Source organism: Aedes albopictus, chromosome 2, assembly GCF_035046485.1.
Source record: "Aedes albopictus strain Foshan chromosome 2, AalbF5, whole genome shotgun sequence".
NCBI lineage: Eukaryota > Metazoa > Arthropoda > Insecta > Diptera > Culicidae > Aedes > Aedes albopictus.
The window spans coordinates 340,627,668-340,645,052 of record NC_085137.1 but is presented as its reverse complement, the minus strand read 5'-3'; the positions used below and the strand labels follow the sequence as shown (position 1 = coordinate 340,645,052).

Sequence of the window (17,385 nt, the reverse complement as noted above, 5' to 3'; positions counted from 1 at the left end):
ACCGTGGACGGACGAAGCATAGAAAAACAAACATAAAAAACAGCGAGAATAAATACGTAGAACGATTGTCGGCCTACGTACGAGCAGCAATATGCACAAAGCCGCAAAGGCAGATACGTACTATGGGGACGACGACGGACGGTACGACACATTGCTGCATTGATGAGCTAGAAGGTCCAAACGGAACGTTGTGAAGTCAGCCGACGACATTAGCGTGACATCAACACTGCCAACCGCCAGTTGCCTTTAACAGGAAATCGAAGGTGCGCACATTCTTGGTGACGGGTTATTTGTCTGGATTGGATGGCCGGTTGGTACACCGTGTGATGGAGTTTCTGCTTGAGTGCTGACTGAAAGGATTTTCGGACAGTCTGCAATTAAGAGATGTTGTCAATACATTTTTTTTAAATTTAATTTTGATTTCATAGAAACATTGTTATCAAAAATATTCTAAGCAATCTTTTGGCTTCTAGCATTTAATCGAACTCTTACTGGATAAGAATATGCTCACGCACGTGTTACATAGGCGTAGCTATTTATAGTCATTAAAATTCAATTCAAAATCTACTCCAGAGCTGTTATGCATAATATTATCACACACTAAGTTACTAATTGATCAAGTGGTATTACATTTCCTTGAATGAAAATCATCGGTATACCATTTCCAGAAAATGTGACACCATCGTTGATCAGTTCGAGTCTTTTTACTCTACCACTCAGAACACGCAAAAACACATAAAATCCTATAAGACTTGGCTACAAAAATGTCAACTTCATTTCATTGTGGTAGCGAACATGAGGAAACATCATCCAAATGTCTAAAGTAGTCCCTCTCGAAGTCACTGATGAGACGTTCCTGGTCCGTTTGGAAATTTTGCTTCTTCATCTGGTCGACCACCATCAGGAGTTTTTTGTAGTCCGCCAGGACTTCACTTCTTTGTTTCCTCAGTTGTTTTATTTGCTTCTCGTAGGTCAGCCGCTCTTGGCGTGCTCCGTCGCGTGTCTCCTGCAAGAAGACGATATAGACAATTCAAATGACGTAAGTTTTATCAATTTCAATTTGTTTTCGGATAAATGTTTTACCATACCTTTTCGGCATCATTAGCAATGTTCAACTTGATCTTATAGCTGTCGATGTCTTCCTGTGCTTTGAACAGTCTTTTCTCCAAATTTTGATTGTTCTGGGTTAGACAGCGTATCTCGGTACGAGCAGTGGACAACTCTTTGGCGGCATTAGTTATATGGACTTCTTTTTCCTGTGTAATAAAAAGGATAACTACTTACTTCATTCGTGAATTGGAATCTTTTTGTCAATATCATTAACGTCTTCATTACTGATAATAAATGTATGTAAATCATCAATATCCCATTTTTTATGATTTAGATTATATTTCCAAAAGTACCACTATTTCGTCAGCAAAAATCGGTCGTAGAGATTGCCTTCAAAACTTTAAGGACTCACACAACTCATCTACGACAAAAAATCTTTTTTTTAACTCCGATTTCCATTCCCGATTCTTGGAAATCATGTTGATTGGTTCATCCGTTCGTGAGTTTCATTGCCTAACATTATGGACAGCTTCGATGGAGTAGAAACAAATGTTGACAACTATACGGTCCAGGTACGGTAAAGGCTGGGATCTCATCTCATTGTGATCCATTAGCCCAGAAACTCCTATCACCACCTCCACGTGGCACTGGATGGGTTGTAAGCAACCTTAGGGAACGTCGGGTAAACAACATCGACGGAAGCTTTAGTCGTAGACTGTCGTACGCTGACAGGGAAGGGGGGTATTTGCTAATACAAACCTGAGTTCTCCAGGAGAAGCAAGCGCCTCATAGCAGCGTCTGATCCCCATGTTAGGGGCGGCTCATCGACGTCCAAGTGCCAGGAAAGGACTTTAAGCTCGACTGTGCATTATGGTCCTCCGGAATGTAGGGAGTTGGTATCCGGCCCTACGAGCCAGCCATAAAAACTCATTGTAACGGAAAAACAGCAACCGAATAATACGAACGAAGACCTACGGCAGCGACTCCAGCGATCGTAAGGGAACGTGGAACTGCCAAGCTTTCAACTTCATTGGGAGCACCCGCATTCTCGCACGATCTACTGAAGGACCGTGTGTTCGGCATCGTAGCGCTGCAGGAGGTGTGTTGGACAGGATCCATGGTGTGGACATTTAGAAGTAATCATATAACATCTACCAGAATTGCGGCAACACTCGTGAGCTGGGAACAGCTTTTATCGTGATGGGTTACCGTGCAGAGGCACCTGATCGGTTAGTGGCCGATTGACGAAAGAAAGTACAAGTTGAGGATCAAGAGCCGATTCTTCAACTTCAGCGTAATAAACGTGCACAGCCCTCACTTCGGAAGTACTGATGATGATAAAGACGCATTTTACGCGCATCTCGAACGCGAGTACGACCGCTGCCCAAGCGACGATGTCAAGAATATCATATGAGACCTAAACGCTCAGATAAAACGCACCAGATGACGAACGAAAACGACCTACGCCTCATTGGTTTCGTCGCCTCCAAAAATATGGCCATACGTAGCACCTTTTTTTCCGACATAACCTCCCTTATTGTTGTACAGTCGGCTCTCCATGTTTCGATGTTTTACATGTAGATATCTCTCCCCATCTCCATGGTTTGATCGATCCCTTCAGCTTGCATACATTTTTCCTCTCTCAATGTCGATATCTCCTTATCTCGATATATCCCTATCTCGATGCGTTCTCGTTCGTTTTTGTTCTACATTTTCTCTCCAGATATCGATATGTTCATTTTCACAGGACACTAGACCTCGTTTCCTAGGTGGAAAACATTCTGAAAAGGCGGAGTGATATCATTTGTTGTCGGTGTTTCCTACACGCAAAACAAGAAAAGCTACCAAAAATTGAGATATGCCTTTTCTACCAATTTATGTATTAAAAACGTACAGAAAATGTGATAAATCATAATCCATTCGTTGTATTAAGATGCGCTACACGGTTCCATAGCTTCCATACCACTACACACAAACGCCTTCATTCAAACCCGAGAAGTTGAACCGGGTTGCGTCTAAAAATAACTTTCGCTTCGCTGCTGAGCTTCGCGTCCTATTGTCTACATGGAATTTTCCACTTGCAAACAGCAACCTGCTGGATGCGGGCTTTTCAGTGCACAATGGGTCTAGAGTCGTATTTACGAAGACAAAAATGTTTCTGCAAAGTTCTGTCATTTTTTTTTTCATTATTGTGAAATGATTACGGTCAATCGAGTGTGGCTTATCCAAAAATCTGCTGATTAATTACAATATCAGAATGTTTTACAAAGTTATAGCAAATTCACAAAAATAAAACATTCGATTGATTTGATTGATTTGTCTTTATTCAAGAGACTTTCAGCCCTTGGATAAAACATTCGAATCATTAGAACTTTTCGAAAAGTTTTCAATAAATTGCAACTTTTTAGCCTTTGGTCATATTTTAGTCGAGTGCAACGATACCGTCTTACCCCGCTGGTTCGACACGTTGTAATTCGACACTTTTTTAATTCGTACCCCGCTTAGTCGACACATGTCGAATAAAAAAGTGTTGGAATGTCACAGCGATGTACACTGTAAATGCAAAACAGTTTAATATTGCGCTTATACTCGCACCCGCAGCAGCTCCTCTTGCAGACGCTAATTCCAGAAGTTCAGTTTTGGTGCTATTTGACGCTCAAACCGCCTGAAGATCAACCGGAATCGACTGAGGATGGCAACAATCGTAATAAGAACGAGCTTTTCATTCGCACCACCGCAATATCTGTTGAAATCATGTTTCATAACAAATCCGGAAATCAAAACAAAAACAAAAATAGAGTTGCCAAATTTCAATGAGCAACGTGGTGTAGGGTGACCAGTTTGTCGAATTAAAAGTTTACCCCGGTTATTCGACAACAGTCGGTGTCGTATTAGCGGGGTAATACGGTATATGAAATTTAGAATTTGCCGTTTATTGGTGGAATTTCTAATTAAACGATCCATCACCATCCATCATGACATCGCAAATAAAATTATTAGAAAGCAGATTTTTGAATCAGTTTAACCAGATGAACCACCCTAACATAACAATAATAGGGAATAGGGTCAACAATTGAAAATAAACTTTCTAAAACACAATAAGTGTCTAAAAACTTAAAGCTGAAGTTTAAACAGTTTTGTCTTTGCAAATACGGCTCTGGACCCATTGTGCAGTGTGGCGGCTGTATCACTTCCATCACCAAGCCACGTTTGTGTTGATGATGATGGCTTTCAGCCTCTTATCTGTTCATGTGCAGTTATAGCCGTGCTGGCTAGAGCGCAGGATACTGTGTATCACCATGATAGTGTCTCGGTTCGATTCCCGCCACCGCCCGTAGGGTATTGGTTCCCTTATTAAGCATGTGGCTCCCATTTTCATCCCACGAAAAACAAAGGATTGAAGCGCTGTTTGTTTTGTTTCATATTTTTGTATTTTTTGTTAGAAGTGAGCACCCATGAAAACAAAAAGAACGGAGTCAATCGGTGCCGTAATCGCTTGTTTTCGAATAGGATGAAAATGGGAGCATGAGATTACTGATGGCATACATACCCTATTTCCTTTTAAACATGTATTGGTATTTCAGGCCAAACATTTCAATAGGTCCTATCTGCATTTGAGAGGCTCTCTTTGTTCACTTTCTCTTTCAATTATTGCAATGTAATGGTATACTTTTCAACTATTTTTGGACACTCAGCCATATAACCTTAAGATTTCCATAAGGCCCAACTTATGAAATGGCCTTTAAATAATTCATAATGATTCGGATGAATTTCATAAGGTCACTCTATGACGTAAAATCGTCTCACAGCTTGGCTTTTATTCATGTTTAGCAACATGGTTTTCTCAAGCGTCGGTAGCCGTGTGGATAAAACACGGGCTCGGTGATCCCGACGTTCATGGATCGAATCCAGTCTGCATCATTTTAAGATTTTTTTGTTATTTTCATGAGTCTATCTTATGAATTTTGTCATAGCAAGCACGATCATTTTTCATAAGGCATTCTTATGCCATCCATAAGAATTAGTTATAGCAAATTTTCATAAGGTATTTCGATGAATTTCGCTAGTTTTTTTCGCTGAGTGTAGTACAAATCAAAAGACGATCGTTTTTACTATCGTTCAATGCAAGGAGACAATCATAATACAATTAAACAGCTGAAATAATAACGAAAGAGAGGGAAACCAAAGAGAGCCTCTCTTCTGCAGATAGGACCTTTAGACATGTTTGGCCTGATTTGATGCCGCCGCTGCTGCCATGATCAGTCTAAAAATAGAACAAATAATGAGAAACCAGTGCGACAGAGCACACGCACACATGCGAAATTTTCCTTTTCCAGGTTCTAGGAAGCCAATACAATTTTTGGTATACTGCCACCTACCAATTTTTGTATTTGCAAGGCCCTAATACAATATTTGTATATGTTTCATACCCAATTGTATTATAATCTGCCAATCTCAGGTTGCGTGAAGTAACGGAGGTTTTTCAATTGAGTGTGCATTTAAAATTGGTTCTTTAATTCGATCTCTCTCTCTCTCTATGTCGATGGCCCGTTTAATATCGAGACCTGGAGAGTCGGTTGAACCTGGAGGTCACCACAGAAAGTGGAATCGGAAATCGAATACGTTCTGATTGACGGACGGCCTTTCTCTGACATTACCTATGTCAGGATCAGGGGGATGAGGAAGGGCCAGAATCAGCATCCTAGCATTAGATTCAACATGGTGTCCAATGTTTTTTTTGTGGCAAAATGCTCTTGAAACATCGACACTGCTTCGCTGCTACATATAATATCGTGCAAAGTGGTAAACAATGGGAAACAATCATCAGAAACAACAAATTTGGTTGAAATGTGTAATTTCCAAAATAAGCACTAGCAACACACGAGTCACACACCCGAAAATCAGGAGCAAGTTAGGGTAAACCGACCAGAAAATGTGTACCAAAACGCGCCGTACCAAAAACGATGATGGTTAGAGCGGCGATGTACCGAGTTTGACAGCTGTATCACCTTACTACTGGTCAGGATCTATCGTGGCATGCCTGGTGATGGGTCAACCGCGCTCAGAACTTTCCATCATCAACAATGTACGGCGACTGCCACTGTAGGGGAGACTGAGGAGACTTGATCCCTGGGGAGACTTGTTCCCCCCATATTTTCTCGGAATCAAAAACAGTTTTCTTCTAGCATATTTTTTCCAAAACGACATCTGGACAGACGACAATGTTTTGGCTACAATTGATTTTAATTGTGTATTGCATTATTTTTAATGGCTGATGGTTTGTTTTCAGTCTTTCAGAAATCTTTTAGGCGATTCCGAAAAATCTCAATAACTTTGTGAAAATTGAACCAAATCGTGTCAAAAATTCACAGCACACAGTACAAATGAAGTACTATCAAACGTATTTATCCAAATAAGGCTGTTATATTAATATTTCAATTAATGTAGCTTAGTGTATACAACAGTGACATGGGGAGACTTGATCCCTCGAGGATTACACACACATTATACATGTGAAAAATAAAATTCTATTTGGAAGCCTCTATTTACTCGGAATTCTAGTATATTCAATGATAAAATCTGTCAGATAATTATTATTTTAGTACAAACCATGGAAAGGGGGATCAAGTCTCCCCATTTTCAAGATACGGTATATCCTTAACAATTTAAGGAAATCTTATAATTTCAAATACACCGTATGCGTCAAAAATGCAAGAAAACTTGAAAAGAAAATGAATAGGAAGATTCTGGAGTTATTTTCCCTTTAAATTAACCATGTGCTCAAAAGGGGATCAATTTTGACCCATTTTTGAAAAATACATCATAAAACATGCCTCCATAAAAACACAGTTTTGAAAACTTTAACAATAATTTAAGATCCTTCTGTTGTGTATAAACTTGCAATAGATGTTGAACTACCATTCTGTATGAAAAATGGATCTAGTTTTGTGTTTTTTTCTTAAAGTTACAGGCAAATTAAGAAAAAGGGATCAAGTCTCCCCAGTCTCCCCTACACTTATAGCGGATTAAGCAACGGGATATCGCCTCAGCATACGCGCAGATTCTCGAGAAAGCGTTGCCAGACGAGAGCGGGCTCGATGTGGCCCCTTCAGAGGACTGGTGGAGAACAGTTAAAAGCAGCAATAAACGACGCAGCCGAGAGCACCATCGAGTACGTGGAACGGAATCGACGGAACGAATAATTCGACAAAGAGTGCAGAGTGGTTTTGAAGGAGAAGAACGCTGCGCGGGCGGTAATGCTGCAGCAAGGAACCAGACAGAACGTGGAACATTTAAACAGGAGCGGAAACAGCAGACCCCCCTCTTTCGAGGGCAAAAGAGTTTTACCAGAGGTTTATCAAAAGCTCAACGCATCCAACGATGGCTTCATTCCGCGTGCCAAAATATGCATGGATAAGGATGGGGCCTCTCGACGGAGGGGGGTGAATGGTGAAAGCAGCACTTCGATGAGCATCTGAATGGCTTCGAGATCGTAGGTACCGGAGTAGTCGACAATGAAGGGAACGACTACGCTAATGCAGCAGAGGACGGAAATAAACCAACTCCCACGCTGAGGGAAGTTAAAGGTGCCATTCGCCAGCTCAAAACCCACAAATCAGTTGGGAAGGATTGTATCGCAGCTGAACTCATCAAGATGGGCCCTGAAAAGTTGGCCACCTGTCTGCATCGGTTTGTAGTCAGGATCTGGGAAACCGAACAGCTACCGTAGGAGTGGAAGGTGTGCCCCATTTACAAGATCAATTGGAATGTGAGAACTTCAAAGCGATCACCATGTTGAATGCTGAGAACACGTCACTTAAAACGAATGAGTTCGTGGGAAGTTGTCAAGCCGGTTTCATCAACGGCCGGTCGCCAACGGACCAGATGTTCACCGTACGGCAAATCCTCCAAAAATGCCGTGAATACCAGGTCCCAACGCATCGCCTATTCATCGACTTCGAAGCGACAACGCTGACAGCTCTGTACACCCGTTTGAAACGCAAAGCAGCAAAGGTCGGACTATTGGTGAATGTGTCAAAAACAAGGTAGGGTAGGTAATCAAAATTTGAACCAAATTGCGGCTTTCTGAAGCAGTGCAAATTTTAAGTGATTTTTTCTCCCACATGAGAATAATTTACTACGGCAAAATCATATGCACATGAAAGCCACGGGTATAAGCTTTCTGTTAAATGGTAAAAAGTTTGTATTTGCACCGAATTTCATTGAAATATTTGATTTTTCATCAACAATGATTTTAATCTTAATTTGAACCATGGTTATCATAATTTGAACCAATTTTAATCTTAATTTGAACTACTGGCGGCAGCAGCTCGAGCAACTCACAAAACAGCCAATTCCATGCTAAACAATGAAAAATCACATGAATCTGCTAATTCTCATACCTATTTTTCATTAGGCAGTGGAATTTCAACTCAGAATGTTCGGAATTCTTTAGGAATTTGGAAACTAAATTTGGATTTTTTCATCTCCCAAGAGTAAACAAAGCAACCACTAGCGCAATCTACAGGCCAACACTAGAAGCTCACCACCGTTTACTAGTTCAAATTTAGATTACAAATGGTTCAACTTAAGATAACATTCTCCAAGTAAGAATCACTTAAATTTGATAATTTTATGACAAATAAAGCGGGATATTATTTGGTTGGTCGATTCTACGATAAATAAGCTTTCATTTGACGTGTTAACATATTGCGTGTGATATAATGCATGAGCTGTACGAGTGCACCGAAAATGTGCTTTCTCTTGGGGGAAATGGGTGAAATCACAGTGATTTTTCAATTGCCTGTTTTCCATGACAAAAACGCGTTTTTCAATGTTTTTAAAGTCCATGTTATCAGGTTATATTACGGAAAGCTGTTTAACATCTTTTTCGGGACATTATTTATTTAAAAAGTAAGTCGTTTTAATTAATTTCAAAATGGTTCACATTAAGATTACAGTTTGACTAGTTCAAAGTTTGATTTCTTACCCTATATGCTGGCAGGCAGAGCTTAACACAACCGGGTCCGTATAGGAGTAATGTCACAATAGACTATGATATCTTTGGGGTGGTGGAGGAATATGTTTACTTTGGATCCTTACTGACGGCTGACAACAATGTCAGCCGTGAAATTCGAAGGTGCATCATTAGTGGAAATCGTGTCTACTACGGGCTTCAGAAGAAGCTCAGCTCAAAAAAGCTTCACCCACGCACCCAATATACCATGCACAAAACGCTAATAAGACCGGTGGTGGTCCTCTACGGACACGAGATATCTCTTTCGTGACGAAGCGCAAAAAAGTGAAATCTTCATACAAATGGCTCAACTTTGGATCTCCAGAACTCTTAGAATTCCCAACAAACCAACAATTATTTTTCCTCATTTGAAAGAACAACTCTTTATCTTTCGATTTCTAGCTGTGACAGCCTTTATAAATCGGCAATAAAAAATATGCGATACATAAATCTTTTCCATGTTTTACGGGTTTTGTCCACTTTTTGTTTACCTTGTTGTGGTAAATCTCACAGGCAACGTAAACAAAAGTTTATTTACACACATACAAGTACAAGTAATGACTGAATTATTGAAACAGTTTACATCACTTAAAACAAAGTCTAAACAGGTGAAAAAAAATGCAAACCTGTTACTGCTCAACAGCACAATTATTGTGCTGGTTCATCACGGAAGGGATATGGACTATGCTCGAATAGAACCTGCAAGCACTCGGAATTTTCGAGCGACGCGTGCTAAGCACGATCTTCGGCGATGTGCAGAAGAATGGTGTATGGTGGAGAAGAATGTACACGGAGAACTAAAAATACCTATTTTTTGGGTTTATTTTACTCAAAACTAAGTACAGTCGAGTCTCTTACTAAACGAATTCCTATTAAACGGACTCCTATTAAACGAACTCCTACTAGACAGGGGTGAGCGTTATAGGAGACTAAGAGCTTATGGGATTTCGGCATTTTGGGGGTGTGGTCTATTATCTCGGGTGTGTTAAGAGTTAACGCAATACTTTCTTCGGCAAAGTTTTGGGGCTTGATAATATCTACCATTTAGAACTTTGGTTCATATGATTAGTTGGCGATTTGGCCGCTAGAGGGACCAGCAACAATTTGATGCTAAATTGCACTACGGGAACCATATCAGGTTGTTAAGCAAACGTTACGATATGCGACAGCTCAAGACCCTGATAATTTGGAAGGATAGTGTCTTCGGGAAAGTTGTTGGGTACGCCAATAACTTACTGACGATGAGTTGCGAAGTTCGAAATTCCTCCACTGGGCGGCGCTAGTGAGCAAGTAAAATTTCAAAACCTCATATCTCAGAATCCCGATAACTTAGGAAGATGGTGTCTTCGGCAAAGTTGATCAGTGTGACATGAACTTACATAAAAATAAACACTTGTTTCGCAATTCTGCCACTAGGCGGTGCTAGTGAACATGCAAATTTTAGAAATCTCATAGCTCAGAATCCTGATAACTTAGAAAGTTGGTGTCTTCGGCAAAGTTGATCAGTATAACATAAACTTACATAAAAATAAACACTTGTTTCGCAATTCTGCCACTAGGCGGCGTTTACCGGGTTTTTTCGTCTTTTCTCGATATTTTTGGCTGTTTTTCGGCTTGGCAAAACTAGTGTCGCTCCCCCCGATAACTTAGAAAGTTGATGTCTTCGGAAAAGTTGATCATAATGACAAGAACTTACATAAAAATAAACACTTGGTTCAAAATTCTGCCACTAGGAGGCGCTAGTGAACTTTCAAATTTTAGAAATCTCATAGCTCAGAATCCTGATAATTTAGGAAGTTGGTGTTTTCGGCAAAGTTGGTCAGTATGACATAAACTTACATAAAAATAAACATTTGTTTCGCAATTCTGCCACTAGGCGGCGCTAGTAAACATACAAATTTTAGAAATCTCAGAGCTCAGAATCCTGATAACTTAGAAAGTTGGTGTCTTCGGCAATGTTGATCAATATAACATAAACTTACATAAAAATAAACACTTGTTTCTCAATTCTGCCACTAGGCGGCGTTTACCGGGTTTTTTCGTCTTTTTTCGATATTTTTGGCTGTTTTTCGGCTTGGCAAAACTAGTGTCGCTCCCCCCGATACCTTAGAAAGTTGATGTCTTTGGAAAAGTTGATCAGAATGACAAGAACTTACATAAAAATAAACACTTGGTTCAAAATTCTGCCACTAGGAGGCGCTAGTGAACTTTCAAATTTTAAAAATCTCATAGCTCAGAATCCTGATAATTTAGGAAGTTGGTGTTTTCGGCAAAGTTGGTCAGTATGACATAAACTTACATAAAAATAAACATTTGTTTCGCAATTCTGCCACTAGGCGGAGTTTACCGCGTTATTTCGTCGTTTTTCGATTTTTTTTGGCGGTTTTTCGGCTCAGCAAAACTAGTGTCGCTTCCCCCGATAACTTAGAAAGATGGTGTCTTTGGCAAAGTTGATCACAATGACATAAACTTACATAAAAATAAACAACTGTTTCGCAATTCTGGCACTAGGCGGCGTTAGTGAACATGCAAAGCCGAAAAATTGCCAAAAAAGTCGAAAAAAGACGAAAAAACCCGGTAAACGCCGCCTAGTGGCAGAATTGCGAAACAAATGTTTATTTTTATGTAAGTTTATGTCATACTGATCAACTTTGCCGAAAACACCAACTTCCTAAGTTATCAGAATTCTGAGCTATGAGATTTCTAGCGCCTCCTAGTGGCAGAATTTTGAAACAAGTGTTTATTTTTATGTAAGTTTATGTCATTCTGATCAATTTTGCCGAAGACACCAACTTTCTAAGTTATCAGGATTCTGAGCTATGAGATTTCTAAAATTTGCATGTTCATTAGCGCCGCCTAGTGGCAGAATTGCGAAACAAGTGTTTATTTTTATGTAAGTTCATGTCATACTGATCAACTTTGCCGAAGACACCATTTTCCTAAGTTATCGGGATTCTGAGATATGAGGTTTTGAAATTTTACTTGCTCACTAGCGCCGCCCAGTGGAGGAATTTCGAACTTCGCAACTCATCGTCAGTAAGTTATTGGCGTACCCAACAACTTTCCCGAAGACACTATCCTTCCAAATTATCAGGGACTTGACCTGTCGCATATCGTAACGTTTGCTTGACAACCTGATATGGTTCCCGTAGTGCAATTTAGCATCAAATTGTTGATGGTCCCTCCAGCGGCCAAATTGCCAACTAATCGTATGAACCAAAGTTCTAAATGGTAGATCTTATCAAGCCCTAAAACTTTGCCGAAGAAAGTATTGCGTTAATTCTTAACACACCCGAGATAATAGGCCACACCCCCAAAATGCCGAAATTCCATAAGCTCTTAGTCTCCTATTAAGCGGATTCCTATTGCGCCCCCCGACCAGTGATCTTATAAGAGTCTCGACTGTATATCGATTAAACTTTCAACCCAAAATTAGGTTGTTTTCTCTTTCTCCCCCACCGATGTTGTCAAAAACAAAGCGAGCTGCATCGACCCACCGGGGGTACTTTGGCCCAATAAGCCAATTTTGGGTAAAAGCCGTTTTTGTCAAAATTGGGTTGAAAAAACTCACGTTTGTGTTGAATTTACCTACTCTTGAGTATGTTTTTTGCTGGAGTTAAAGGCAAACTACCTAGTGTGGGTTTAATCGATTTACTCAAATTTGAGTTATTGGGTCAAACTAATGGGGTTGCGTCCAAAGAACTCAAATTTGGGTAGTTTGGCGGCTCCGTGTACCACGAGCTCGCTGCAGCTTACGGCGATTCTATGAGCCATTTTACGAGACGTTTCGGATCAGCTGATCGCTCATTTCATGAATGAACATTTGACAGGAGGTTGCGCCCAAGCCCGTGAGTGCTAATATCAATATCAACACTGTTGTCGTTTCGTAAAATAGACTATGGTCCACTGCACGAATTTGTGCTGGCCTGCTTACTCCCACACGAAATTTGACGTTTGAGCGGTGTTGACGTTTGAGCGATGTCGGCAGTAACAGGTGGACCATAACACAAGCCCGAACGTAGCGTGAATGACCGTTAGACCGAATATCACTAACCCGAATACCTCAAGCCCGAATCTTATAAGCTCGCTTACAACTTTATTGGTAACTATAAAATACGAAAGAACAGCGTTTGTTCAAACAAGGAGAAACCGCTACCGAAAATGTAAATTAATTATGGCACCTATCAATATGCTAATAAGATTTGCGGCAATACATTTTGACAGAATAGCCGATATCAGAAAGAGGGAAAAATCTCTGATGTAATTATTGATCAGTTTCCCCCAAAATGCGTTTTATAGTATTCGGGCTTATCTTGCATTCAAGCTTGTGACAATCGGGCTACTGACATTCGGATAAGTGACTTTTGGGCTATTGTCATTCGGGCTAGTGTTACAGAACCGTTTACGGTAAACCCAGCATCCAGAAGGTAGATAAGCCATTGGATATAAGCTGAGAAAATGCGAAACAGCACGTTTTCCCATAAAAGAACGTACCAAATTTCAATTTCCCCATACTACCTATACACTACAATAGGGTCCTAAAATTAAAGACGAAATCTCGCTTATATTGAATAATACGATCAAGCATGGTATTCTAATCGGAATTGTACTTTACTCGAACTTGAAAAACAAAGAAATAATGAGAAAATTTGAAATAAGTAAAATGGTAAATAGTTCTACTTTGACATTTGAGGTCAACCTTGTGTGACTGAGCTCGACATTTTTCGCACTGGGATTTCAAAAATGTTCCTATCTGACATACACGGTGAAAAAAAATCACTCAAAGTATGTGTTATAAGCTAGGGACCAGTGTTGGTAAACTCACACTCAAAGCGCACTCATGAACCGCTCCTGCGCGAGCAAACTCGCACGCGATTCTGAATCGTTTTCTCACGCGCGAGAATTTCATGCAAAATCTCGCTCTCACGAGTCAAGCGTCGAAATCTCGTTTGCTTGTAAAACGAATTCAAATCAATTTAAACGGCATTTAATGTTGTTGTACGCTAGATTTACTTCTATTCTATCATACAATCATAAAAACTTTGATGTAAATATCAAGAACATCAAGAAATAAAGCAATGAGTGAAATCATGAGTCAACTCATGCATGATTGTTTCGGCGTTAAGTTTGGCGAGTCAAGAATCGCGCGTGAAACAACTCAACCATGAGATTTGAGAATTTGAGTTTTTACCAACACTGCTAGGGACGAGACAAAAGGCTAAAAAAAAAAAAAATTATATATTTTCAACTACGGTTAATAAAAACGTCAAAAATTGAGTAAATATGTACTCTTGAACCATATATGGTGGTTTAAAACAAGAATCCCGATAGGGCTTTAGGAGCCTATTGTCATACTTGAACAATGAACACTCACGCTTTTAGCGATTTTCCTTACCTTCACTTGCTTGTCCAACTCTAAATTGCGCTCTTCGAATTTCTTAACCGTGCGCTCCAGGGCAGCGTTTTTCGTCAACAGTTGCTCTTTAAAGTTTTCCAACTGTTTCAACCGATCAAGCGCCAAATTTAAATCTTTAACGTTCGCTTCGTTCTGTTTCTGCACGGATTCCAGCTCAGTTTGTACGATTGCAACCTTTGACTTTAGAAACCTACGAAGAAACAAAATTGAGTTTTCAACCAACGTACCCTACCCCTTCCAGAAAACCATACTTAATCAACCCTTCCGAACTGATGTTCTTTTTTTCCAGCACTTTCGGTACTACATCGGCCATATTCTTGTTCACATTCTTCGCACCGGCCGAAACCGCCAAACCCTGCTTGGCAACGGCTTTATTATTTATCTTTTTCTCACTTGGCTTCACGAGCTGTAGCTCATCCTTCGGAAAATCTACTGACGAACCGCAATCTTTTTCGCTGTCCAACGACTTTTCTTCTGTGCATTGTGTCGCGCTATCATTGAATTCAGTTTCCGCATCCGAAGGACTTGTCTGGTCGCAATCGTTTTCCTTGTTATTGCCCCCATCACTGGAACCAGTCGTCGACGAATCCGACAGGATCGACTGCGGATTGCTCAGCTTCCTGATGTTGTTCTTCATTCGTCTCTTGGTGCTCATCCAACTGGCATTTTCGTTGAGTTCGAAAAATCCACGCGATTTGGCGTTGATTTCCTCATTCATCCGGAACAGGACCCGCTCACGTTCCAGCAGAACCGCATCCATGTTTTTCATTTGGGAGAAAATACTCAACGCCACTACACAAACAGTTACCTTCAACTTCAGAGTTCAATGGTTGGCCGTAGAATGAAACGGGGCCGAATTTTCACCCTCGTCAAACGATGCGGTGCTGGTGCTGCGTTGTTCAATGTTTGCAAGTTCGATTGTCTGGGCCTGGCCGGTGAAGTGCGAACGACGCCGTTTCCATGCCTGCGAACTGTTTGGTGTCAGGAATTTCGTGTTCTCGGGTTAAAGAACTAGTGTCTGTTGAAATGGGTTACTGCATAATTTGGACATGTTTCAATGAAACAGAGAATCAGTTCTACACTTTATGACACCATGATTGATAATGTCTCTATTTTACGAATTTTCCCACAGAATCTCGATAACAGGATAACAGTAAATTGAGCATCCAATCTACAGAATGTTTAAGATGGAATGGTTACATCATATTCTGTAGATTTTGTTTATGCAACGAGTTGCAAAACGATGGTTTTTACATCACGAGTTGTCCATTTATCCAACGAGGCTAGCTGGTTGTGAATCAAACAATTACATTATGATTCATAATCAAACCGAAATGAGTTGCATTATAAACCATAACGCAATTCTTTGGTAGAAATAATATGAAAATGTAAGCCATTATGGAACAAAATCGGCAAGATTAATAGTTATTTATGTAACGAGTTGCAAAAAGTTGATTTTTTCAGCTGAAAAATCGAATTTTGCAACGAGTTCCATACACAATTTTATGCAATGATTTTTTTCATTATACAACTCATTTGAGTTGCATAATGTTCATAATGCAACCCAAATGAGTTGCATTATGAACATTATGCAACTAGTTTTCATTATGCAACTCATTTCAGTTGCATAATGAATCAGTTTGGAAAAAATGGTTATTATGATACCAAAATGAGTCCTATAAAATGGAAATTATGATACTGAATTGCATAATAGTTATATATGCAACAAGTTGCAAAATGATGATTTTTTCAGCACGAGTCGTACGTTTATCCAACGAGGCTTGCTGAGTTGGATAAATACGACGAGTGCTGAAAAAATCGAGTTTTGCAACGAGTTGCATACAACGTTTTTTGTAATTGCCAAAAATACCCAATCTTGCTATACGAACATCTATCAAGAGCAACCACGTGCCACCATTCATGCGCGTCAGCGTGCTGCTTTTGTTCGATCAGGTAGGCTATGATAGGGCAGGTGTCAGAAATTTGCAAGCTCCGGTCGTCGTCATACCGCAGCATGGGCAAGAGGAAAAGTAGTTTCAGCTGCTGTTTCTACGCCTGATCTGCTGCAGTCTTAATCAGATCCTGAAAGGTCCTAATTCGAATTCGAGCTGCTCAGAGAACGTAGAAGCAGCAGCTGTGTCTACTGTAGCCGCGTTAGTTATCGAAAAGTGGGTTCTGGCAAAGGTGCCGAAAAGTGCTACTTTTCAGCACTCTTAAGAGTGCCGAAAAGTAGTACTTTTCGGCACTTTTGTTTTAGTGAAGAAAAGTAGGCCGTTTTGTAATTGTACCCGCGAGTGAAAAGTAGGGGAAAAGGCAACGCAATTACAAAATAGTTATTTATGCAACAAGTTGCAAAATGATGATTTTTTCAGCACGAGTCGTACGTTTATCCAACGAGGCTTGCCGATGAAATATGACAAGGGGGGGGGAGTATTTCTGGGTTAAAATTAAGTATTACCACCTTAGAACAATTTTTGCGAAGTTTTTCCTGATCTGATAATGCTTTAGTAAAATTGCACTTTTTTTTTAATTGTACTAAAAATGCATAAAGAAAATCCTCGCGGAAATGTTTTGCCGAATTTTATGAAAAATCTCTGAAGGAACCGCCTGTGCAACTTCTGAAAGAATGTATGCAGAAATAACTGAAAAAATTCTGGAGGACATTTTATATTTTCGAAGAAATCCATGTATCATTTTTTAAGATATCACTGCTGAAATTTTTGAAGTTATTATCGGAATACTAAAGAAGTCCCTGAACTATTACCGAAATTTCAGATGAAATCATTGTTGTGGAATATTGAATAGAGTATAACTAAATCTAAAGGATTTCCTTATTGAAAAACTGGTAGAATTTCTGTAGAATCTCAAGTCGAATTCCTGTACTAATCTCTGCGAGAAATCA

The 17,385-nt window shown here is 39.9% G+C and overlaps 1 protein-coding gene across 1 annotated transcript; it reads right to left on the bottom strand.

Annotated features, from left to right (window-relative positions):
- Window positions 1-394: 394 nt before the first annotated feature.
- LOC115267513 (uncharacterized) lies at window positions 395-15,840 on the bottom strand. The gene is made up of 4 exons (XM_029874603.2): window positions 14,735-15,840; window positions 14,463-14,673; window positions 1,089-1,256; window positions 395-1,006 (listed from the first exon to the last, which is right to left on the bottom strand). Exons 1-4 carry the CDS (start codon window positions 15,250-15,252, stop codon window positions 779-781), a joined length of 1,125 nt encoding a protein of 374 aa, XP_029730463.2. The 5' UTR covers window positions 15,253-15,840; the 3' UTR covers window positions 395-778.
- Between the last annotated feature and the right edge of the window lie 1,545 nt (window positions 15,841-17,385).

Excerpts from the sequence above, each read along its gene's own strand:
- LOC115267513 (XM_029874603.2), bottom strand. The coding sequence starts at position 15,252 with ATGAAAAACATGGATGCGGTTCTGCTGGAACGTGAGCGGGTCCTGTTC. Across the intron at positions 14,674-14,734 it reads AGTTCGGAAGGGTTGATTAA|GTTTCTAAAGTCAAAGGTTG; the intron begins GTATGGTTTTCT and ends GTTTCTTCGTAG. Across the intron at positions 1,007-1,088 it reads TTGCTAATGATGCCGAAAAG|GAGACACGCGACGGAGCACG; the intron begins GTATGGTAAAAC and ends GTCTTCTTGCAG.